At 39.8% G+C, this 25,775-nt stretch overlaps 1 protein-coding gene across 1 annotated transcript in view; it reads left to right on the top strand.

The window, feature by feature from the left end:
* The window catches only part of Pkhd1 (PKHD1 ciliary IPT domain containing fibrocystin/polyductin), a 493,369-nt gene that overhangs the window by 157,553 nt on the left and 310,041 nt on the right, over nucleotides 1–25,775 (top strand). The window contains exon 37 of the mRNA XM_008766937.4: nucleotides 17,068–17,280. Within this exon, the coding sequence (XP_008765159.2) occupies nucleotides 17,068–17,280 (213 nt within the window). The remainder of the gene's footprint in view (nucleotides 1–17,067; nucleotides 17,281–25,775) is intronic.

Raw genomic sequence — 25,775 nt, 5'->3', positions numbered from 1 at the left:
TCTATGTAAGGCTAGGTGGACCACTGACAGAATTTGTAATCTAATTAGCACTTGATTTCTGTTCGTGTCAGTGCATGTGTGTCAGAGTGTGTGCAGGGATTGTGTGTGTGTGTGTGTGTGTGTGTAAAGGGTTTAGGACAACTTTGAGTGTTATTCCTTAGGCTTTGCACACTCTTATTTTGTTGTTTTCCTTTGAGACAGGGTATCTTACTAGGTCAGAGCTCTTTAGCTCTTAGAGATTTGCCTGTATCTGCTTCCCCTGTCTCTGTAAGCTGGGTTTATAAGCTTACCACTGTGTTCTGTTTTACTATATTTTTATGTGGGTTCTAGAGCTTAGATTCAGATACTCATGCTTGTTAGGCAAGCATGTTACCAACTGTGACTTTCTCCAGCCTTTGACTTTCTCCACCTGTGTGTGCGAGGGCACAGCACAACCTCAGGTGTTGGTCCTTACATTCTATCTTGTTTGTAACAGGGTGCCTCATAGTTTGATGCTGCATATGACAAGTACCTGGTCCACAAGGTTCTAGGAGTCTCTTGTCTCTGTTTCTGATCTCGCCATAAGAACACCGGGTCTCAGACCGGCACTGCCATGTCTGGCTTTATGCAGGTTTCCGGGAATTTGTCCTCAGGTTCTCATACTTGTATGGTAATTATTTTACCCTGGAAACATCATCCTAGTTCCAATTATTTACAAATACAACATCGGATTTTTTTTTGGGGGGGGTAAGATTATAAAGATCTAGGCCATGAATAAAACTGCTGATGTTTATCCTGACTGAAAGCACCGTGGACTCCTGGGAAAGAATTAGATTGCCCAAATAATTGTTGAATGTGTGAACTACGAATTGAGTTTCTTCCTTGAAAAGAAACATTAATGTTAGTTGTGAGTTTTCTATAGCCAACAGCCTTCCTGGTACTCTCATATGTTACTGGATCCATCCAGACAGTGACCAATTTCATTTGCTATTTACGTATCAGGAGATCAGAGACAAAGGCGTTTTTATGTGAGGACACTTCCCTCTGAAGCCCGTTATTTTTTCCAAGCAGGCAATGGCTTCTATTATTAACTTCCAGACACACTTGATTAGCCGTAAATGAGAGATAATCCACTGCTGTGAGAAAGGACATGCTTTCAGTAGATGGGCAGACAGACAGATACATAGATGCTTAACAATTTACAGTTTATGTCTTGACAACTTGGATATTATAATATGAAAAATGCTACCGAAAGGCAGCAGCCCATTCCTTGCACAGCATTTTCAGTAATGAAAGATAAATGTCTCAAACTCCCTTACTTAAAACCCTTCATTGGCTTTCCATTAGCCCTTCAGTTCAAATCCAAACTGAATATGGCTTACAGGGTCCTTCAGGACATGGCCTCTCCTTACCTTTCTATATCATTGGTTGATTAATGATGCCTAGATCCTATTCATCCCAGAGAGGAAGGGAGCTGGAAGTTCGGGCTCCTTATGTAACCAGGATTCTTGGGCAGATGAAGTGTGAGACCAAACATTTTATTCTGTTGTTTCTTATGTACCTGGGGGGGGGTAATATTCACAGGGCCATAGCTTATAACTTAGATCTGTATAATCTTCCACAATGGTCAAAGAATGTAAACTCTGATTTGCGAATAACTGGGACTGGGGTGATACGTCAGTAAACTAGGTAAAATAGCAGAAGTTCTCATAGTTTCAAAATTACTATGCAACATAACTTATCCTTGATTTCTAATAGAGCAATGCTATAGGCAAATCAGAGAATTATATTTGGAAGCCATTGAAAGACCATCTGGCTCGGAGAGATGCAGCTACTGAAATGTGAACTGGGTGGCTTCTTAGGGAACATTGATAAGAAAAAGAAAGAAGGCAATACATTCTGTCAGCTTGAGGCAGAATGTATTTTGGGGGGGGGGATGACGACAAGGCTTTGTTTTTTTCTTTGTTTCCTTTTACAGTTGTTTCTCTGTGTGGACTTCAGTGACGTTAGGAAACCATGGAGTAATCAAGAGCTTTGAGCTCTCAGATATAAAAAGTACTATGGATGAAGCACATGATGGTTTTCTGTAGCTCTAAAGAAAAAGGATTTATTTAGGAAGTAATTAATGACAGCTTCATGGGTGGCAGACATTTCCTCCTGTCCGCATTTCAGCTCCTTTAAAGATTTACAAATATGGTGATCCTTATAATTAGTATAGAATTGATTCAGAAAAGTTATCTCAATGTGGTTTATATCATGTAGAACAAGTAAAATTCTAAGTGAATTGTAACCTCCCTTCTCAGCTGTCTGTAAAACAGGCCAGTTCACTATTCTTGGAAAATTTCATTCGCCTGCAGTTCAACTTCACTGTAGGTCCTGGGTGGAGACACTATGTTTTCACATTTGATAGAAACACCTGGGAAATCACAGGGAATATTTATTGGATGAGAAAGTGAATTAGTCCATAATTCCAAGTTTGTATTTATTTCTCAGCCTCTTTAGATGAGAGCAAGCATGCTAAGATTCTGCACACTCAAAGCTACCACCTAACTTACCCATAATTGTAAGAAGCGCCTATAGGGGGTTGGGGATTTAGCTCAGTGGTAGAGCGCTTGCCTAGCAAGCGGAAGGCCCTGGGTTCAGTCCCCAGCTCCGAAAAAAGAAAAAAGAAAAAAAAAAAAAAAAAGAAGCGCCTATAGGTCTCAGTATCTGGTCTCAACCCACAGCAGTTAGATATATAGTGAACCGCCGCCTTCTCTAATCTGTGTCTTTAGGTATTCGTTCAGGTGACTCTGATGCATGATCAGGTTTGTGAATGAGCCTAGAACAATAGAGGGAACCCCATCAAGTTGTCAGTGCTGGAAGGCTACTAACACGGTGTGCCTCTGCTCTTTTCCCAGTGGCCATTTGACTTGTACAAAATGCAGTGGGCACACCGAATGAGTTTCTCCTGAGCATAGCATTTTAGGTTGGCAGCAGTTCTTTATCCTGCCAGGGAAATCTCAACTGATGGGCTGTTTCTTTCATCTGCTATTGTTTGTGGCTGCGAGTCAATGACTTTATTTCAGATAAAGTTTCCCTCTCTGTATAGTACATGTCACAGCAACACAAGACTAATTAAATAATTGGTCCGTGGTATCCATTCCTAGGACATGTATAATTCCCCTCCTGTATCTCAAGAACATTTTCGCAAACACGTTCAGTTCATATTTTCTTTTTTTAATCAGGCAGAGACATTACAATTAAAATACCGTTAAAGCGATTCTGGCAAGTATTGCAATAAGCATGTTTTTTAATTAAAGGGAGAACAGGGCTGGGGGTAGTGGTGGAGGATGTGTAAGCAGCATCAGCTAAAGGGGAAATTTTCAGCGGATATCTGTTTTAATTGAAAGGAAAAAGAGATGGGGAAGAGCAGCAGTAGCCTCTGCTTGCTTGCTGGTGTGTAAGTGGTTTTATCCCAGGATGCTAAGTTTAGGTGTTCTGTGCTTGATTAATTAGTAGCCAGCCAGAGAGTCCATTCCCTTTGCCCCCGATCCTTAAAGCCTGATTTATGCCTCACATCCTCCATGAATATGTGAGGACTCAGGCTTCTATTTCCTGAGCCGCTAGTGGATAGGATTATGGAGCGTGGACTGAGCTCTTGGGGTCTCTCGTTTGCCAGCCAAATTGATTTTCCGCCTCTCTGGCCGGGGACAAGCCCACCTCGAAGGCTTCCCAGACTCTGCTCCAGTGGATCAGGCACAAGTCTAATCTGGATCTTGCCAACAAAGGGAATAGTGTGGTGTGCACCCCATCACAATGCAGGCTTCAGGCTGTGGCTGTCTTGCCTAAATGCTACTCTGCTCTGCTTTTCCTCACCACCTCATGGCTCCCACCCTCAAAAAAGCACAGTGCAGCAGAGTGTGGCCTCACACCCCACTGCTGCCCACATCTCAGCTAGTACCCCCTTATCAAGGCAGGGTATGATCTGTGTATCCAGAATGTACAGTCACCTGCCATTCTCCGGGGGCACTAATCCGCAGGCTCCCCTGACTACTCATATGACTAGTTAACAGTTGAAATGTTGTGATATATATGCTGATAAATTAGTTAAGAAAAAAATATGAATGAAGGTTAGTCACTGTGAGCAAATAAATTGGATAACTTGCTTCCTCCCATCCAGATAGTTCAAGGTTTGAGTAGACAGATGGTCCAGTTAACTGGGGACCTTGGATCCTTTCTTGAGTCTTGCATCGGTCTCGGTCTCACTGTGCCTCTCTTTGGAGACTGAATCTTGAATTCATTGTTCATTTCCTGTCTTCCCTAATACCACCACACCAAAGATGCTATTACTCTGAATCTTTACTCTCCTAATCCTCCTAAAAATGGCAAAATACATTTGACACCTCATTACCCCATTCACAGCTCTTAAAACTTCCCCTACTGGACTGGAGAGATGGCTCAGAGTTTAAGAAAACTGGTCCCTCTTCCAGAGGTCCTGAGTTCAATTCCTAACAATCACATGGCGACTCAGAACCAACTATAATGAGATATGGTGCCCTCTTCTGGCCTGCAGGCATACATACATGTAGAGCACTGGATACACAATAAAGAATTCTAAAAACACATTTGCGATCTGCTGATTATTCTAATCTATTTCATTTTTATTATGCTAGGCTTTGCATGTGGATAATCGATTGACCATTCTCCCCCATTCTGTCTTCTGTTTTCATTCTACTTCCATAGATTAAAATTGTATTTATTTAACAATACTTAACTATTTCCCATAGCCCAGGTACTACTGTAGGCACAGGGACTATGGCTATGGATGAATCCCATCCAACTCTTCCTCCTATGGAGTTTTCTTTTATAAGGAAAACAATAAATAAGCTGGTGAATTGTGTTTTTGTTGGATTTCTTACTCCCATAGAGCAAAATGCAGCAGGTTGAGATGGGCAGGGAACCTTTACTGAGGAAGGGTGGCTAGGGAACATTGTATACATCAAGGGTAAATACTACAAAATGAAAGGAGCAAGTAAGATGGTCAATGCAATGGGAGCATTGGGTCCAGAAGGGAGCAGAGGAAGAGACCAACCCTGAAGTGTATAGTAGGCTTTGTCTTTGTGAGTAATAGGGAACACTGCAGGATTTTAAGCAAAGAAGGGGATCATATGGTTCCCATGAAAAACAAAACAAAACAAAACGGACAAAGTCAAGCTCTTTCCATAACGCACAACTAAGATAAAAATGACTTAAACCCTAGGAGATGTCATTGGGTCATGAGGATAATTTGAACATAGGATGCTTTAAGTTGCCTAAGGGATTGGTTGTTCAGTCAACTGAAAGTTGAGTCTAGAGTTGTGAGACTCAGCAACTGGATAGGGTTAACCAGATCTCTGATAAGAGTTGTTTAGGGTTTGAACTGTTGGGGTTAAAAAGATGATGGGATGCTTGAGTATTGAATAGGAAGTTGGGGGTATCAGTTGAGTTGAGGGCTGAGATTAGAATTGGAGATACAAGTTTGGGAGTTATCAACAACTAGATACATTGATTTTTGACTCTTGAGATAACGTGGAGTCAAAGAAGGTAGTGTGCCGATAGGAAAAGTCACCAGAGTGCTGAATCTTTGGACACATGAAGTGTCATTGGTTGGGAAAATCAGAGATCAGCTACCAGTGGGATAGCTGCCTGGGAAGTAGGAGGGAGCTGGGCAAGAGTTGGAGTTATGCATGCCTTTAAGTCCAGTAAATTTCAGAACAGCGAGAACTATCCTGAAGTTTATTTTAAATAAAATGTGCAATGAGTTTAGTCCATGGTAAGTATTTAATTAATATCTGCTCCTTTAAAAATTAGTTTTTTCTAAATATTTTTATTAGAATTTTTAAATCTACACTTCAAATGTTATTCCCTTTCCTGGTTTCCTGTCTATAAGCCCCCTATCCCATTCCCCATCTCTCTTCTTCTATGAGGGTGTTCCCCCCACCCCCATCCACCCAATCCTTTCTGCCTCCCAGCTCTGTCATTCCCCTGCACTGGGTGTGTGTGTGGGGTTCCAGCCTTGTCATGACCAAGGGCTTCAACTCCCATTAGTGCCCAACATGGCTATCCTCTGCTATATATGCAGCTGGAGCCATGGGTCTATCCATGTGTACTCTTTGGATAGTGGTTTAGTCCCTGGGAGCTCTGGTTGGTCGGTATTGTTGTTTTTAGGGGGTTGCAAACCCTTTCAGTTCCTTCAATATTTTCTCTAACTCCTGTTCTCAGTTCAGTGGTTGGCTAAAAGCACTTACCTCAATATTTGTCATTCTCTGGCAGAGTCTCTTAGGAGACAGTTGTATCAGGCTCTTGACAGCATGCACTTCTTGGCATCAGCAATAGTGTCTGCGTTTGGTAGCTGTATGTATATGGGCTGGATCCCCAGGTGGGGCAGGCTCTGAATGGCCTTTCCTTCAGTCTCTGCTCCAACTTTGTCTCTGTATCTCCTTCTATGAATATTTTGTTTCCCCTTCAAAGAAGGACTGAAGCACCTGCACTTTAGTTATCCTTCTTCTTGAGCTTCATGTGGTCTGAGGATTGTATCTTGGGTAATTCGAATTTTTGGGCTAATATCCACTTATCAGTGAGTGCATACCATATGTGACTTTTGTGCTTGGGTTGCCTCACTCAGGATGATATTTTCTAGTTGCATTCATTTGCCTGTGAATTTCATAAAGTCATTGTTTTTAATAGCTGAATAGATATTAAAATTGTGTAAGTGTACCACAATTTCTGTATCCATTCCTCTGTGAGGGACATCTGGGTTCTTTCCAGTTTCTGGCTGTTATAAAGAAGGCTGCTATGAACATAGTGGAGCACGTGTCTTTGTTGTACGTTGGAGCATCTTTTGGGTATATGCCCAGAAGCAGTATAGCTGGGTCCTCAGGTAGTGCAATGTCCAATTTTCTGAGGAACTCCAGACTGGTTTCCAGAGTGGTTGTACAAGCTTGCAATCCCACCATCAGTGGAGGAGTGTTCCTCTTTCTAGCATCCTAGCCAGCATCTGCTGACACCTGAGTTTTTGTTCTTAGCCATTCTGACTGGTGTGAGGTAGAATCTCAGGGTTGTTTTGATTTGCATTTCCTTTATGACTAAAGATGTTGAACATTTCTTTAGGTGCTTCTCAGCCATTTGATATTTCACAGCTAAGAATTCTTTGTTTAGCTCTATCTAAAACCCCATTTTAGATAGGGCTATTTGATTCCCTGGAGTCTAACTTCTTGAGTACTGTGTATATTTTGGATATTAGCCCTCTATTGGATGTAGGATTGGTAAAGATCTTTCCCCAATCTGTTGGTTGCCATTTTGTCCTAATGACAGTGACCTTTGCCTTACAGAAGCTTCGCAATTTTAGGAGGTCCCATTTGTCAATTCTTGATCTTAGACCATAAGCCATTGTTCAGGAAAATTTCCCCAGTTCCTATGTGTTCCAGGCTCTTCCCACTTTTTCTCCTATTAGTTTGAGTGTATCTGGTTTTATGTGGAGGTCCTTGATCCACTTGGACTTGAGCTTTGTGCAGGGCAATAACAATGGATCTATTTGCATTCTTCTACATGGTGACCTCCAGTTGAACCATCACCATTTGTTGAAAATGCTACCTTTTTTCCATTGTGCCCCATTTGTCAAAAGATCAAGTGACCATAGATGTGTGGGCTCATTTCTGGGTTTCAATTCTATTCCATTGATCTACATGCCAGTCTCTGTGCCAATACCATACAGTTTTTATCACTATTGCTGTGTAATCAGCTTGAGGTCAGGGATAGTGATTACCCCAGAAGTTCTTTAATTATTGAGGATAGTTTTGGCTATCCTGAGTTTTTTGTTATTCCAAATGAATTTGCAAATTGCTCTTTCTAATGCTGTGAAGAATTGAGTTGGAATTTTGATGGGGATTGCATTGAATTTGCTTCTGGCATGATGGTTACTTTTACAATATTAATCTTGCCAATCCATGAGCACAGGAGATCTTTCCATCTTCTGAGATCTTCTTTAATTTCTTTCTTCGGAGACTTGAAGTTCTTGTCATACAGGTCTTTCACTTTCTTGGCTAGAGTAATATCAAGGTATTTTATATTATTTGTGACTATTGTGAAGGATGTCATTTCCCTAATTTCTTTCTCAACCTGTTTATCCTTTGAGTATAGGAAAGCTACTGATTTGTTTGAGTTAAATTTATATCCAGCCACGTTGCTGAAGTGTTTTTCAGGCTTAGTAGTTCTCTGGTGGAACTTTTGGGGTTTCTTAAGTATGTTATCATATCATCAGCAAATAGTTATATTTTGACTTCTTCCTTTCCAATTTGACATCTTTTTGTTGTTTGATTGCTCCGCCTAGGACTTTGAGTACTGTATTGAATAGGTAGGGAGAAAGTGGGCAGCCTTATCTAGTTCCTGATTTTGTGGGGTTGCTTCAAATTTCTTTCCATTTAGTTTGACATTGGCTACTGGTTTGCTGTATATTGCTTTTACTATATTTAGATGTGGACCTTGAATTCCTGATCTTCCCATGACGTTTAACTTTGAAGGGGTGTTGAATTTTGTTAAATGCATTCTCAGCATCTAATAAGATGACCGTGTGTAATTTTTCATTGAGTTTGTTTATATAGTGGATTACATTGATGGATTTCTGTATATTGAATCAGCCCTGCGTCCCTGGGCTGAAGCCTACTTGATCATGTTGGATGGTCATTTTGATGTGTTCTTAGATTCGATTTGCAAGAATTTTATTGAGTATTTTTGCATAGATATTCATAAGAGAAATTGGTCTGAAGATCTCTTTGTTGGGTCTTTGTGTGGTTTAGGTATAAGCATAATTGTGGTTTCATAGAAGGAATTGGGTAGTGCCCCTTCAGTTTCTATATTGTGGAATATTTTGGACAGTATTGATATTAGGTCTTCTATGAAGGTCTGATAGAATTCTGTCCTAAACCCATCTGGTTCTGGGCTTTTTTTTTGGTTGCAAGACTTTTAATAACTGCTTCCATTTCTTCAGGAGTTATGTGGTTGTTTTGATGGTTTATCTGATCCTGATTTAACTTTCGTACCTGGTATCTGTCTAGAAAATTGCCCATTTCATCGAGGTTTTTCCACCTTTGTTGAGTATAGGTTTTGTAGTAGGATCTGATAATTTTTTTTAAATTTCCTCAGTTTCTGTTGTTATGCCTCCCTTTTCGTTTCTGATTTTGTTAATTTGGAAACTCTCTCTGTGCTCCCTGGTTAGTCTGGCTAAGGGTTTATCTATCCTGTTGATTTTCTTAAAGAACCAGCTCCTGGTTTCATTGATTCTTTGTATAGTCCTTTTTGTTTCTGTTTGGTTGATTTTAGCCCTGAGTTTGATTATGTCCTGCCGTGTACTTCTCTTGGGTGGATTTGCTTCTTTTTCTTTTCAGAGCTTTCAGGTGTGCTGTCAAACTGCTAGTGTATGCTCTCTCCTGTTCCGTTTTGGAGGCACTCAGAGCTATGAGTTTTCCACTTAGTGCTGCTTTCATTGTGTCCCATAAGTTTGGGTATGTTGTGCCTTCATTTTCATTAAATTCTAAAAAGTCTTTGATTTCTTCCTTGACCAAGTTATTATTGAGTTGTTCAACTTCACTGTATATGTGGGCTTTCTGTCGTTATTTTTGTTATTGAAGACCAGTCTTAGTGATTCATGGTGATCTGATCAGTTGCATGGGATTATTTCAGTCTTCTTGTATTTGTTGAGGCCTGTTTTGTGACCGATTAAATGGTCAGTTTTTGGAGAAGGTACCATGAGGTGCTGAGAAGAAGGTATATTTTTTTGTTTGAGGATGAAATATTCTATAGATAATTGTTAATTCCATTTCAATCATAACTTCCATTACTTTCTCTGCATCTCTATTTAGTTTCTGTTTCTACAATCTATTCATGAGATGTTGCTGAGAGTGGGGTGTTGAAGTCTCCCACTATTACTGGGTGAGGTGCAATGTGTGCTTTGAGGTTTAGTAAGATTTCTTTTATGAATGTAGGTGCCCTTGTATTTGGAGCATAAATATTCAGGATTGAGAGCTCATGTTGGCAGAATTTTTCTTTGATGAATATGAAGTGTCCTTCCTTATCTTTGATAACTTTTCGGTGAGAGTCAATTTTATTTGATATAAGAATGGCTACTCCAGCTTTTTCATTGGTACCATTTGCTTTGAAAATTGTTTTCCAGCCTTTTACTCTGAAGAAATGTCTGTTTTTGTCACTGTGTTTCCTATATGCAGCAAAATGCTTGGTCCTCTCTATGTAGTCAGTATATTAATCAGTCTATGTCTTTTTCTTAGGGAATTGAGTCTATTGATTTCAAAAGATATTAGGTTATAGTGATTGTTATTTCCTATTACTTTTGTTGTTAGAGCTGGAATTATGTTTGTGTGGCTATCTTCTTTTGGGTTTATTGAAAGAATATTACTTTCTTGCTATTTCTAGGGTGTAGTTTGTCTCCTTGTGTTGGAGTTTTCCACCTATTATCCTTTGTAGTGCTGCATTTGTGGAAAGATATTGTGTAAATTTGGTTTTTGTCATGGAATATCTTGGTTTCTCCATCAATGTTAATTGAGAGTTTTGCTGGATACAGTAACCTGGGCTGGCATTTGTGTTCTCTTAGGGTCTGTATGACATCAGTCCAGGATCTTCTGGCTTTCATAGTCTCTGGGGAGAAGTTTGGTGTAATTCTGATAGGTCTGCTTTTGTATGTTACTTGAACTTTTTCTCTTAATGCTTTTAATATTCTTTCTTTGTTTTGTGCATTTTGTGATTTGACTATTATGTGATGGGAGGAATTACTTTTCTGGACCAATCTATTCGGAGTTCTGTAGGCTTCTTGTATGTTTATGGGTATCTCTGTCTGTGGGTTAGGGAATTTTTCTTTTATAATTTTGTTGAAGGTATTTACTGGCCTTTTAAGTTGGTAATCTCTTTTATATACCTATTATCCTTAGATTTGATCTTCTCAGAAAATCAGGGAAACACCCTGGAATTCCTGGATGTTTTGGGTTAAGAACTTTTTGCAGTTTACATTTTCTTAGAAGGTTGTGTCAATGTTGTCTATGGTATCTTCAGCCCCTGAGATTCTCTCTTCTATCTCTTGTATTCTGTTTGTGATGCTTGCATCTATGCCTCTGGATCTCTTTCCTAGGTTCTCTATCTCCAGGATTGTCTCCTTTTGTGATTTCTTTATTGTTTCTATTTCCATTTTTAGATCCTGGATGGCTTTGTTCAATTCCTTCACTTGTTTGGTTGTGTTTTCCTGTAATTCTTTAAGGGATTTTTGTGTTTCCCCTTAAAGGGCTTCTACTTGTTTACCTTTGTTGTCCTGTATTTCTTTAATGGACTTATTTATGTTCTTCTTAAAGTCCTCTATCATCATCATGAGATGTGATTTTTAATCCAAATCTTGCTTTTGTGATGTGTTGGGATATTGAATATTTGCTTTGATGGGAGAACTGGGCTTTGATGATACCAAGTAGTCTTCGTTTCTGTTGCTTTGGTTCCTGTGCTTGCCTCTTAACATCTGGTTATCTCTGGTGTTAGCTGGTCTTGCTGTCTCTGACAGTGGCTTGACCCCTCTGTAAGCCTGTGTTTCAGCTGTCCTGGAGACAAGCTTTCTCCCAGTGGGACCTGGGTGCAGAGGACTGTGGCACAGGCTCAGCTGTGGGCACAGGAGGAAACTAGAATGATCCTGTCCTACACTCCTCCTTGATTCCTGTGTCCAGACGGCTCTAGATGGGTTCCTCTTGGGCCAGGAATGTGAGCAGAAGTGGTGGTCTCCCCTGAGCTCTCAGTTTTCTGCACTTCTGAAAGTCCAGCTCTCTTCTCCAAGGGATCTGGGTCCAAGAGCTGTGGGACTGGGTCAGTTCTGGGTGCTGGTGGAAACCCTAGATTTTTGTTTGTTTGTTTTTGTTTTTGTTTTTAACTTACTCACTTTACATCCAGCATCACTGACCCTTCTGGTTACCCACTCCAATAATCCCTCCCCATTCTCTTCCTTTTCTCCTCTAAGCAGGTGGAGGCCCCCTGGGTATCCCTTTCTGACCTGGACACTTCAAGTCTTTTGAGGCTAGGCACTTTCACTCCCATTGAGGCCAGACAAGGCAGCCCAGCTAGTAGAACATATCCCATGTACAGGGAACAGCTTTTGAGCTGGCCTCCATTTCAGTTGTTGTGTTCCATTCAGGAGCTATGTGAAGGCCTTCACTTTTTGAGTAAGTATGTTGTGTCACAGTATATTTTTGTTATTTGGGAGGGGAAACATGTGGATCTCTGTGAATTTGAGGCCCTTTGTATACATAGTAAGTTCTAGGACAACCAGAGCTATGTATGAGACATTGGAGAGAGAGAGAGAGAGAGAGAGAGAGAGAGAGAGAGAGAGAGGAAGAAGAAGAAGAAGAAGAAGAAGAAGAAGAAGAAGAAGGAGGAGGAGGAAGAGGAGGAGGAGGAGGAGGAGGAGGAAGAGGGGGAGGAGAAGAAGGGAAGGAGAAGGAGGAGGGGGAGGAGGAGGAGAAGAAGAAGAAGAAGAAGAAGAAGAAGAAGAAGAAGAAGAAGAAGAAGAAGAAGAAGAAGAAGAAGAAGAAGAAGAGGAGGAGGAGGAGGAGGAGGAAGAAGAGGAGGAGGAGGAGGAGGAGGAGGAGGAGGAGGAGGAGGAGGAGGAAATAAAATAAGGGCCATGGGCAGGTGGGGTGAAGGAATTCCAGGAAAGGGTGAGTTATCAGGAACATCAGAGATTGAGGCTAATATGAATAAAATTTATGACCTTGACCAAACAGTTGTGGTAGAGTAGTGGGACAAAGGCCCAGCTGGGAATGGAAATTACTAGAGAAAGGAATGAAAGAATTGAGGACCAGGAAAGGCAGCTCTTTCTGAGATTATTGGTATAGAGTAAAGATAAAACAAATTTTCTTTTCTTGTAAGGAAGTTGTCTTTAAAACTATGCATCTGTTTTCTTTATAAAACACAACAGATTATTTTGTGGTCATTACAGATGATGATTAACTTTACAGCTAGCCAAAAGTTTGTTTTCATGTTTCTTTTTTTCCCCCATCAAACCTTAGCTAGCTGCTAAAAGTCTCTTTTACTTCCTTTCCAGAGAAATAAGAGACGTTTGATGGAAATCAGTAATTGCATGTAAAAGATGTGTTCGTTTATGTATTTTAGTAGGGGAAGCAATTGTAATGATGGTTGATTGATTTTTATAAAATTACCCAAGGCCACTTGTGAAGATACAGTCAGATTTCACGCAAGTCATAACAAGCAATTTTAGAGTCACATGGAAATGCTGATTTCAACCCTCCTTTTTACTACAGATTTAACAGTGGGTCGGACTCTAGGAAGTGGATAAATAACGTCTTCCTACTGCTCTCCTATGTTCAAGGCACCATCCTAGGAAGCAGCTCACTCTAGACTGATTTCAAGATGACTTTGTGAGGATGGAAAGTCTAAGGCCTTTGCACACACACATACAGAGAGGGAGAGAGGCAGAGAGAAAGGGAGAGAAGGAAGGAAGAAAAAGAAGGGAAGGAAGGAAGAAAGGAAGAAAGGAAAAGAGAAAGAAAGAAAGAAAGAAAGAAAGAAAGAAAGAAAGAAAGAAAGAAAGAAAGAAAGAAAGAAAATAAATAAGGGCCATACAGTAGTGGGAGAGAAACATCACTTTTGGTTCCTTCCACAGACTCTGCTTTGGGTACTGCAGGATTAATTTATATCCAAAGAACTGAGTTCCTCAGCAAACTCCTCTATTCTGAAACTTTCTGTACTTTGCTACAGACGGAGCAAGGGGATGCTTTTTAGCTGGGTTTGTGATGTTCATAGTTATGAATTTATCCATTGAGCAGCACTCTCAACACAAAGTGCTTGTTCTCTTTGGACTGAACTCATCTCCCTTCATTAGCCTCCTTACTAGATCTTCCTGGTAAAGGGTGTTTCAAAAATTCCTACCAATTTATTTTGCTATGTTTAAAATTTTGCTTACTGGTACAGGGAACAGAGCCCAGGTTTGTTCACTTAGCCACTCATCTTTGTAATCTGTTACACATTCTTCTGGAAGGATTTATCTCCATTAACAAAATGAAGAAAAACCTTATAGAAAGAAGCCATAGGCAAACTTATTTAGATCAACATGTTTACCCTTAAATGTAGCTATGAAAAACCACCTTACTTAATGAAGAGGTTGCCAGGAAATGTTTATGGAAATAGGTTACAACATTGGACTATTTGTCAAATTGCCCTGGGTTCCAATTCTGAGTATTTTTAAAATTATTTTATTTTTTATAGTTCAATTGTTACCCCCTCCATGTCTGCCCTCCCACATTTCCACATACCATTCCTCTTAGCCCCTGTCTCCAAGAGGATGTCCCTACCCTCTCCCTCCCTGCTAGGCCTCTCCAGAGTGAGGCAAATCTTCTCTCACTAACCGTCCTCTGCTCTATATGTTTTGCCTCATATCAGCTGGTGTATGCTGCTTGGGTGGTGACTCAGTGTCTGAGAGATCTCGGGGGTCCAGGTTAGTTGAGACTGCTGGTTTTCCTATGGGGTCATCCTCCTCCTCAGCTTCTTCCAGCCTTTCCCTAATTTTTGTTAGTTAAAATAAATATGAGCCCATTTGTTACTATGTGAAATGCAGAAAGGGGTGTTTATTTCACAAGGTAATTCTTGAAGGTTATTTTAAATAAGATGTTCAATGAATTTGATCCACGGCAAGTATTTAATAAACATCTGCTCTCCTTTTTTTTTAATCCTTTGCTTTTTGAGTACATATATTGTGTTAGAGTAAATTTTCGATAGAGAATAAATTGTAGAAAATGACAAAACCTAACCCAAAGTGGAATCAGAGCCTAAATTATCTGTGTAGTCTTATCTGAAGAGTGAATCCAATTGTACTGCAGCACAATTGATCTCAGAACAACCTTGGCCCCATGTCATTATTAACATCAAACGAACATCCAAATGCATTCGTTTTAAAAATTATTTTTAAACACTGTTATCTATTCATCATTGCACAAAAGAATGGGCTTCCTTGAGACATTTTTATGGATACTTATGCTGTACTTTTATCATCGCTGTGCCTCATTAACCCCTCTCTTTCCACCCTCCCACTGCTCTCCTTCCTCTCTTCAAATCTGACTCATTCTTTTTTTTCTAATTATGTTTTTTATTGGATATTTTATTTATTTATATTTCAAATGTTATCCCCTTTCCTGGTTTCCCCTCCACAAACTTCCTATCCCTTCCCCTCCCCCTGCTTCTATGAGGGTGCTCCCCCGCCCCTCTGCTACATATGTATCTGGGGCCATGGATTCCTCCAGGTACACTCCTTGGTTGGTTGTCTTTATTCTGGAAGCACGAGTAGTCAGGCCAGTCTATGTTGTTCTTCAAATGTGGTTGCAATCCCCCTCTGCTCCTCCAGTCCGTCCACCAGCTCCTTTACCAGGTTTCCTAAGGTCAGTCTGATAGTTGGCCCCAAGCATCTTCAATTGCATTGATCAATTCAACATTATAGCTGCGTTAAAATGGAGGTGAACAAAAATAGCTACAGGCATCTAGGTTCTTTCCTTCTTTCCTTTTATTCATTGTTAACTATGTCCAGTTGTTTCTAGGAGAACAAAAAGTAAAGATATAAATTTGGGATAGTGTAGGTAAGTGTGTAGTGGATCTTGGGAGTAAATACAGGGAGGAACAGGGGTGAATAGAGTCAAAATATTTTACACGTGTGTATGCTATTTCTTAAAGTATTAATAAAATATTTTAGAAAGCAGAAAGAATTTATGAACAAGAACAAGAAAAACACCAATATACAGTTATAGGTCTGACCACTTTATTGTAGGGAAGAACATGGTTTAGTCTAGTAATTTTGCAATATGCTTATACAAAAGGAGGAGATTTTACAGCTCATTCTGGTTAGGCGCTTACTTGAGATACTATACTTATCATAAAGTTATTAATGATCTGACATAATTGATACATTATATGAAACTAGATCAATTAGGTATCAAGAAGAAGTAACTAAAAGGATTTAGTTACTCTCACAATAACTTTACTCCAGACTTATGTTCATAGGTTACCATGATTGACATATCTGAACAGACTGATGTTAAATTAGTTTCATTTTTTCTAGAAAGCAAATTTTTGAAGGTTTTGGATAGCTTCATAATCAGTGGAAGACAGAAATAAATCAGAACCAAGACTTGGGGCAAAGGATGGTGACTGAAGAGCTGGAACTATCTTCGGGGTTTTTAAAACACCACCACTGGAGTGAATGACATTTAAAGAGGGTCCTGCTAAGACTGAACCCCCAGTGAACTAGTCTATGGGGGGAGGGCGGCAATGGGGGGAGGGTTGGGAGGGGAACACCCATAAGGAAGGGGAGGGGAGAGGGGGATGTTTGCCCGGAAACCGGGAAAGGGAATAACACTCGAAATGTATATAAGAAATACTCAAGTTAATAAAAAAAAAAAAAAAAGAGTTTCCCTTCCTCTTCCCCTTTGCCCTGCCTTCCTCTCAAACTCTACTCTGTGAGCTAGAGTTTGGGATGACTAGAAGTCTTAGTTGATAGGCTGACCATTTCCATCCAATGAGGACAGGCTCCTAAATTAAGGTATGTCGACAAATGCAAGGGTGGAAGAACCTGGTCAGCTAGCATTCCACAGACACCACGATGCTAGTTCACTGCTTCCTTGGACTGCAATGCTCTTGCTTTTAGCACATTTTCTTCCTTCTTTGTCTCTTGTGTATCTGCTTTATCATATGCTTAGTTTTATAACCAAGTTTAATCTATTGCGACCAGTAAATTCGGTGACTTCCTCACCATTCACTTAGCCGACTCCAAATTGCTAGGCGTTTGGATTACTGCACAAAAAGTCTCATCATCAAAGCTACAGCAAATAGTAATATCTTATAAAAAACTGCCTTAAAGATATGTTCCCATCCCCCGGCGTCTGAGCTAGTTTACAGTGCTTCTAGAACAGAGTTCAATATATATTAAGTCCATCTTCCAGAAGAAGCATATACACAAAAGCAATTTCAACATATTGGAATTGCCTTACTCTCCTGGAGACTGAAAACTTGCTTTTTGTTTGTCAGGTGGCAAGCTGATTTTCATGGAGCCCGGACCCATTGATCTCAGAGCCCATTCTATCCTAATTACAGACGGTGGAGAGCTCCATATTGGATCTGAGGACAAGCCTTTCCAAGGCAAAGCTCGGATCAAACTCTATGGAAGTGTCCACTCCACTTCCTTCTTTCCCTATGGAGTCAAGTTCCTGGCTGTGAGGAATGGAACTCTTTCTCTGCATGGTAAGTACACACACACACACACACACACACACACACACACACGCACGCACACACGCACCATTCTGAAATGGGTCTGTTTCTAGCAAATATGAGGACAATGACCATTGGTGAATTATTTAAAATGTTTCTGCGGTACTGGATCATTCTATAACACATTTAAAAAATATAACACATCTAGTTATTATTACTCTTTGTTTTTTAAAATGTGATGTATTTATTTTTATTTTATGCACATTAGTGTTTTGCCTGCATGTATGTTTGTGTTGACTCTCCTGCAATTGGAATTACAGACAGTTGTGAGCTGCCATGTGGATGCTAGAAATTGAACCCAGGTACTTTGGAAGAGCAGCCAGTACTCTTAACTGATAAGTCATGTCCTCAGTCCACACATAATTATCATTATTAGTGGCAGACTGTGACATGGCTCCTGTAAGGGGACTGAAAAACCTTTGCTCACCATCAGCTTGCTTTCAGTGCTTCCTGGAGTGTGAATCACATTATCTGTCCCACCAAGGGTGAGCTTAGAAACAGACATCCTCTGGATCGTTGAATGTGAGCAGAAATAATGTACATAATGGGAAAGTAAAGGTTGTCAAAGCTATTGTGATTTGTTATCCATTTGGCAATTGACATCCACTTAGGAATACCCTGTCCTGCTGTCTTCGCCCAGAGCTGACCTTGTGCCACAGCTCTCTGTACCCAAGTCTCACTGAGAGAGAGAGCTGGTCTCCAGGAGTGCTGACACACAGGCTTGCAGGAGGGTCAAGCCACTGTCAGAGACAGTGAGACCAGGTAAAACCAGAGATAAGCAGATGGTGAGAGGCAAATGAAGGCACCTAAGCAACAGAAACAAAGGCCACTTGGCATCATCAGAACCCAGTTCTCCCACCACAGCAAGTCCTGGATACCCCAACACACAGGAAAGGCAAGACTCTGATTTAAAATCACATCTCATGTTGTTGTTAGAGGACTTTATGAAGGACATAAATAACTCCCTTAAAGAAATACAGGAAAACACAGGTAAATAGGTAGAAGCCCTTAAAGAGGAAACACAAAAGTCCCTTAAAGGATTACAGGAAAACACAACCAAACAAGTGAAGGAATTGAACAAAACCATCCAGGATCTAAAATGGAAATAGAAACAATAAAGAAATCACAAAGGGGGACAACCCTGGAGATGGAAAACCTAGGAAAGATATTCGGAGTCAGACTTGGAAGCATCACAAACAGATTATAGGAGATAGAAGAGAGAATCTCAAGGGCAGAAGATACCATAGAATACATTGACACAACAGTCAAAGGAAGTGCAAAACTCAAAAATCTCCTAACCCAAAACATCCAGGAAATCCAGGATACAATGAGAAGATCAAACCTAAGGATAATAGGTATAGAAGAGAGTGAAGATTCCAACTTAAAGGGCCAGTAAATGTCTTCAACAAAATCATAGAAGAAAACTTCCCTAACCTAAAGAAAGAGATGCCCATAAACATAGAAGAAGCCTACAAAACTCCAGAAGATTGGCCCAGAAAAGAAATTCCTCCCATCAAATAATAGTCAAAACACCAAATGCACAAAAGAAAGAAAGTATTAAAAGCAGTAAAAGAAAAAGGTCAAGTAACATATAAAGGCAGACCTATTAGAATTACACTAGACTTCTAAAAAGAGACTATGAAAGCCAGAAGATCCCAGCCAGATTTCCTATAGACCCTAAGAGAACACAAATGCCAGCTCAGGCTACTATATCAAGCAAAACTTTCAATTATCATACAAGGAGAAAACAAGATATTCTATGACAAAACCAAATTTACACAATATCTTTTCACAAATCCAGCCCTACAAAGGATAAAAGATGGAAAACTCCAACACAAGGAGGGAAGATAGCCACAGAAACATAATTCCACCCTTAATAACAAAAATAACAGAAAACAACAATTACTATTCCTTAATATCCCTCAGCGTCAATGAGCTCAATCCCCCAATAAAAAGATATATATTAAAACACTGAATTATATTAAAACAGGACCCAGCATTTTTCTGTATACAGGAAACACACCTCAGTGACAAAGACAGATATTTCCTCAGAGTAAAAGGCTGGGAAAAAATTTCCCAAGCAAATGGTCTCATGAAACATGCTGGAGTCTATTGAATAAAATAGAACTTCAACCAAAAGTTATCAAGAAAGATAAGGAAGGATACTTCATACTTGTCAAAGGAGAAACCTGCAAGATGAACACTCAATTCTGAATATCTTTGCTCCAAGTGCAAGGGCAACTACCTTCATAAAAGAAACCTTACTAAAGCTCAAAGCACACATTGTACCTCACACAATAATAGTGGAAGACTTCAACACCCCACTCTCAACAATGGACAGACCATTGAAACAGAAACTAAACAGAGACACAGAGAAACTAATGGATGTTATGAACCAAACAGATTTAACAGATATCTAGAGAACATTTCATCCTAAAACAAAAGAATATACCTTCTTCTCAGTACCTCATGGTGCTTTCTCCAAAACTGACCATATAATCAGTCACAAAACAGGCCTCATCAAATACAAGAAGATTGAATTAATCCCATTCATCCTATCAGATTGCCACAGACTAAGACTGGTCTTCAATGACAACAAAAATGACAGAATGCCCACATGTACGTGGAAGTTGAGCAATGCTTACTCAATGATAACTTGGTCAAGAAAGAAATGAAGCACTTTAAATTTAATGCAAATGAATGTATAACATATCCAAACTTATGAGACAGAATGAAAGCAGTGCTAAGAGGAAAACTCATAGCTCTGAGTACCTCCAAAAGAAACTGGAGAGAGCATACACTAGCAGCTTGACAGCACACCTGAAAGCTCTAGAACAAAGAGAAGCAAATACACACAAGAGGAGTAGAAAGCAGGAAATAACCAAACTCTGGGCTGAAATCAATCATGTAGAAACAAAAAGAACTCTACAGAGTCAACAAAACCAGGATCTGGTTCTTTGAGAAAATCAACAAAATAGATAAACCCTTGGCCAGAGTAAGCAGAGGATATGGAGAGTGGATCCAAATTAACAAAATCAGAAATGAAAAGGGCAACAAAACAACAGAAACTGAGGAAATCCAAAGAAGTCATTAAATCATTCTACAAAAGCCTATACTCAACAAAAGTGGAAAACCTAGGTGAAATGGACAATCTTCTAGACAGGTAGTAGGTACTGGCAAATCAGTTAAATCAGGATCAGATAAACCATTTAAACAGTCCCATATCTCCTAAAGAAATAGAAGCCGTTATTAGAAGTCTCCCAAACAAAAAAGCCCAGGACCAGATGGGTTTAGTGCAGAATTCTATCACCATAGAAGACCTAATACCAATACTCTCCAAACTATTTGACAAAATAGAAACAGAAGGAACACTACCCAATTCACTCTATGAAGCCACAATCATGCTTATACCTAAACCACACAAAGACCCAACTAATAAAGAGAACTTCAGAGAAATTTCACTTATGAATATTGATGCCAAATTACTCAATAAGATTCTCCCAAACTGAATCCAAGAATACATCAAAACCATCATCCATGATGATCAAGTTAGGATTCATCTTAGGGATGCAGGGATAGTTCAATGTATGGAAATTCATCAAGTAATCCACTATATAAATAAACCCCAAGGGGGAAAAATACATGATGCCCCCAGTTCATGTTAAAAGTATTAGAAAGATCAGGAATTCAAGGCCCATACCTAAACATAGTAAAAGCAATATTCAGTAAACCAGTGACCATTGTCAAGCTAAATAGAAAGAAACTTGAAGCAATCCCACTAAATCTGGGGCTAGAAATGGCTGCCCAGTACCTATTCAATATAGTACTTGAAATCCTAGTGAAAGCAATCAGACAACAAAAGGAGGTCAAAGGTATACAAATTGGGAAGGAAGAAGTCAAAATGTCACTATTTGCAGATGATATGATAATATACTTAAGTAACTACAAAAATTCCAACAGAAAACTCCTACAGCTAATAAGAAACTTCAGCAAAGTGGCTGGATATAAAATTAATACAAACAAATCAGTAGCCTTCCTATGTTCAAAGGATATACAGACTGAGAAAGAAATTAGGGAAAGGACACCCTTCACAATAGTCACAAATAATATGACATACCTTGGTGTGACTCTAACCAAGCAAGTGAAAGATCTGTATGACAAGAACTTCAAGTCTCTGAAGAAAGAAATTGAAGATCTCAGAACTTGGAAAGATCTCCCATGCTCCCATGGATTGGCACGATTAATGTAGTGAAAATGGCCTTTTTGCCAAAAGCAATATACAAATTCAATGCAATCCTCATCAAAATTCCAACTCAGTTCTTCACAAAGTTAGAAAGAACAATTTGCAAATTCATTTTGAATAACAAAAAACCCAGGATAAGACCGAACCCCCCAGTGAACTAGACTATGGGGGGGAGGGCGGCAATGGGGGGAGGGTTGGGAGGGGAACACTAATAAGGAAGGGGAGGGGGGAGGGGTATGTTTGCCCGGAAACCGGGAAAGGGAATAACACTCGAAATGTATATAAGAAATACTCAAGTTAATAAAAAAAACAAAACAAAACAAAAAAAAAAAACCCAGGATAGTGAAAACTATCCTCAACAATTGAAGAACTTCTGAGAGAATCACCATCCCTGACTGCAAGCAGGATTACAGAGCAATAGTGATAAAAACTGTATGGTATTGGTACAGAGACAGGCAGGTAGATCAAAGGAATAGAATTGAAGACCCACAAATGAACCCATACACCTAAGGTCACTTGATCTTTGACAAAGGGGCCAAAACCTTCTAGTGGAAAACAGACAGCATTTTCAACAAATGGTGCTGGTTCAACTGGAGGTCAACATGTAGAAGAATGCAAGTAGATCGATCGATTCTTATTGTCTTGTACACAACTTAAGTCTATGTGGATCAAGGACCTCCACATAAAACCAGATACACTCAAACTAATAGAAGAGAAAGTGGGTAAGAACCTTGAACACATGGTCACTGGGGAAAATTTCCTGAACAAAACACCAATGACTTATGCTCTAAGATCAAGACTTGACAAATGGGACTTCATAAAATTGCAAAACTTCTGTAAGGCAAAGACACTGTCATTAGAGCAAAATGGTAATAGACAGATTACCTACACCCAATAGAGGAATAATATTCAATATATACAAAGAACTCAAGAACTTAGACTTGAGAGAATCAAATAACCAAGTTAAAAAATGGGGCACAGAGCTATACAAATAATTCTCAGCTAAGGAATATTGAATGGTGAGAAGCATCTAAAGAAATGTTCAACATCCTTAGTCATCAGGGAAGTGCAAATCAAAACTGTTCCTAGATTCTACCTCCTACCAATCAGAAAGGCTAAGATCAAAAGCTCAGGTGACAGCAGATGCTGGTGAGGATGTGGAGAAAGAGGAGCACTCCTCCATTGTTGGTGGGATTGCAAGCTAAGACAACTACTCTGGAAATCAATCTAGCAGTTCCTCAGAAAATACACCTCCTGGGCATATACCTGAATGATGCTCCAAAATATAACGAGGATACCTGCTCCACTATATTCATAGCAGCCTTATTTATAATAGCTAGAAGCTGGAAAGATGTCCTTCAAGAGAGGAATGGAAACAGAAAATGTGGTAATTTTACACAATGGAGTACTAATCAGTTATTAAAAACAATGAGTTCATGAGATTCTTAGGGAAATGGATGAAACTAGAAAATATCATCCTGAGTGAGATAACCCAAACATGAAAGGACACACATGGTATGCACTCATTGATAATTGGATATTAGCCCCAAAGCTCAGAATACCTAAGATACAATAAGATACAATTCACAGACCACATGAAGCTCAAGAAGAAGGAAGACCAATGGGTGAATGCTGAAGTCTTTCTAAGAAGGAGGAACCACATAATCACAGAAGAAAGCACAGAGACATAATATGGAGCAGACACTGAAAGAAAGGACATCCAGAGACTGCCCTACCTGGGGGATCCATCCCACAAACAGACACCAAACCCAGTCAATATTGCAGATGCCAAGAAGTTCATGTTGACAGGACCTGATATTGCTGTTTCCTGAGATACTCTGCCAGAACCTGAAAAATAGAGGTGGATACTTGTAGCCAAATATTGAACTGAGCACAGGGTCCCCAAGTTAGAGAAAGGATTGAAGGATTGATGGGTTTGCAACCCCATAAGAAGAACAACAATATCAACCAACCAGATTCCCCCAGAGCTCTCAGGGACTAAACCACCATCCCAAGAATACACAGGGATGGTCCTATGGCTCCAGCTGCATATGTAGCAGAGGATGACCTTGTCAGGCATCAATGGGAGGAGAGGCCCTTTGTCCTGTCAGACTCAATGCCTCAAGGTGAATGTTGGGGGCAGGGAGGGGGGACAGTAGGTGGGAGGAGGGGGTGGTGGGTGAGGGAACACCCTCATAGAAGCAGGGGGTTGTGATCCTGTGTTTCTGGAGGTGAAACTGGGAAATTGGTTAACATTTAAAATATATGTAAAAATGCAATTAAAATATCCAATTAAAAAAAAAAGAATGCCCATCCCATGCCCTGTCTCACGTAGGGGCAATTCTTTTCTCTCTCTTTTTTAAATTGGTTATTTGATTTATTTACATTTCAAATGTTCCCTTCCTGATGTCCCCTCCATAACCCCCATCTCATCCTCCTTCCCCTTTGCCTCTAAGAGGGTCCTCCCCCAACAACCCACTCCTACCTCCTTTCTATCATCCCCCTACATTGGGGCATCAACCTTCATAGCACCAAGGGCCTTCCCTCTCATTGATGCCAGATAAGGCCATCCTCTGCTACATATGAATACTTGTTTATCTCCTTGAATACTCTTTGGTTGGTGGTGTAGTCCCTGGGGTTCTGGGAGTCTGGTTAGTTGATGTTGTTATTCTTTCTATGGGTTGCAATCCCCTTCAGCTCCTTCAATCCTTTCCCTAACTCTTCCATTGGGCTCCTTGGGCTCAGTCCAGTGGTCGGCTGTATCTGCATCTGTATTAGGTGCTGGCACAGCCTCTTGGAGGGCAAATTGTTAAGATTGGGAGCCTGTATTCTGACAACATGGGCTCGAGTTGATGGCTACAGCTGCAGTAGAACCTTAACTGAAACAAGCCATGGAGATTGGCATTTGTAATCATTACTCGACTCAGTGAAAATTGATTGATAATTATTTAGAAGATGCCTATATTTCCCAGCAGTTAATATTCTGGCATCTCAAACCAAGTAAAGACAACTTCATTTTGTTATTTATTTATTTATTTATTTATTTATTTATTTATTTATTTATTTATTTTTAGCTCTTCCTTTCCCTCATCAGAACCCGTGCAGAGTTCAATTACAGTTGTACTTAAAATCCCCTTACAGATGGGCCTGGTGTTTATGGCTTCCTAGGAGAAAACAGGGATTAGGCAACAAAGTGTTTCTGCTTAATGCTTTCTTGCTTTCTGATTACCTAATTCTACTTTGCAAATAGGCTGGGTTTTTTCCTTAAAATATAAGCACTTACTAAGTAGAATATTGTTATAAACTGGAAAAGGTAAGACTTAATTGTTTCAGTAGATGATTATACATTGGTTGTCTGGCTTTAGTCAAATTTGTTAGTCACACAGAACAAATGTGTGAGCTCCAGGGCTGGGGAGGCTCAGTGTTATGGTACTTGTGTAATGTGGGTAAGACCTACAATTCCAGCACCAAACAAAACCAAAACCAAACAAAACCAAACAGAATGAAACCACCCCAGATTGTGGAGCCAGGGTAGTGGACTGATCTTAAGAAGCCAATGTCATCAACAGCAGTATTTTCATATTGACATGACAACATGGAACCAACCTACTTGTATTAGAAAAAATTATTTTAGATGTGAGTTGATGGCTGTACTGAAGAGTCTAGGTTTTGTTACAAACTGTGTAATATAAGCATTGTTTACAAATAATTCTCCCTAGATCATTTTTTATCTTATTCTACAAGGAAACCAAAGCCTCTCTTCAATATTGTTGACCCTGAGTCAGGTAGTGTTCGAGAAACTGAGTATCAAAATTTGTAAAGCTAAAGGCCAACTACTTATCTGGATAGGAACTCAGAATTCCAGTCCCACTGATTTTTATTTTTTTTCTCCTATCTTTATGGATTTGTCACCTAGGATTCATTCATTGACCGTCTTCTGCCTTTTCCCACACTAGCTGTGGTCTCCAAGTCTGCTGGCTTCTTAGGTCACCTACAGAGCTCATGAATTTACTCCTCTAAAAATGGGAAATCAAATGAGGACAAGAAAAACTTGTTCCATTTTTTCCCTCTTTGGTTTGAACATCCATGTTTAAGCACGAATGAATGTGAACATATAAATATACCCTATGTGTCTGTGTTTTAAATGTTCTGTGCAGTCATAAACTTTTATAAGGAAAGGACAAGTTAAAGAAAATCCACCTATGTTCAATATCATACAATT

Source organism: Rattus norvegicus, chromosome 9 (assembly GCF_036323735.1).
Source record: "Rattus norvegicus strain BN/NHsdMcwi chromosome 9, GRCr8, whole genome shotgun sequence".
NCBI classification, from domain to species: Eukaryota; Metazoa; Chordata; class Mammalia; order Rodentia; family Muridae; genus Rattus; species Rattus norvegicus.
Note: the sequence above shows the minus strand (reverse complement) of the source record. Positions and strands in the feature narration are given on the sequence as shown.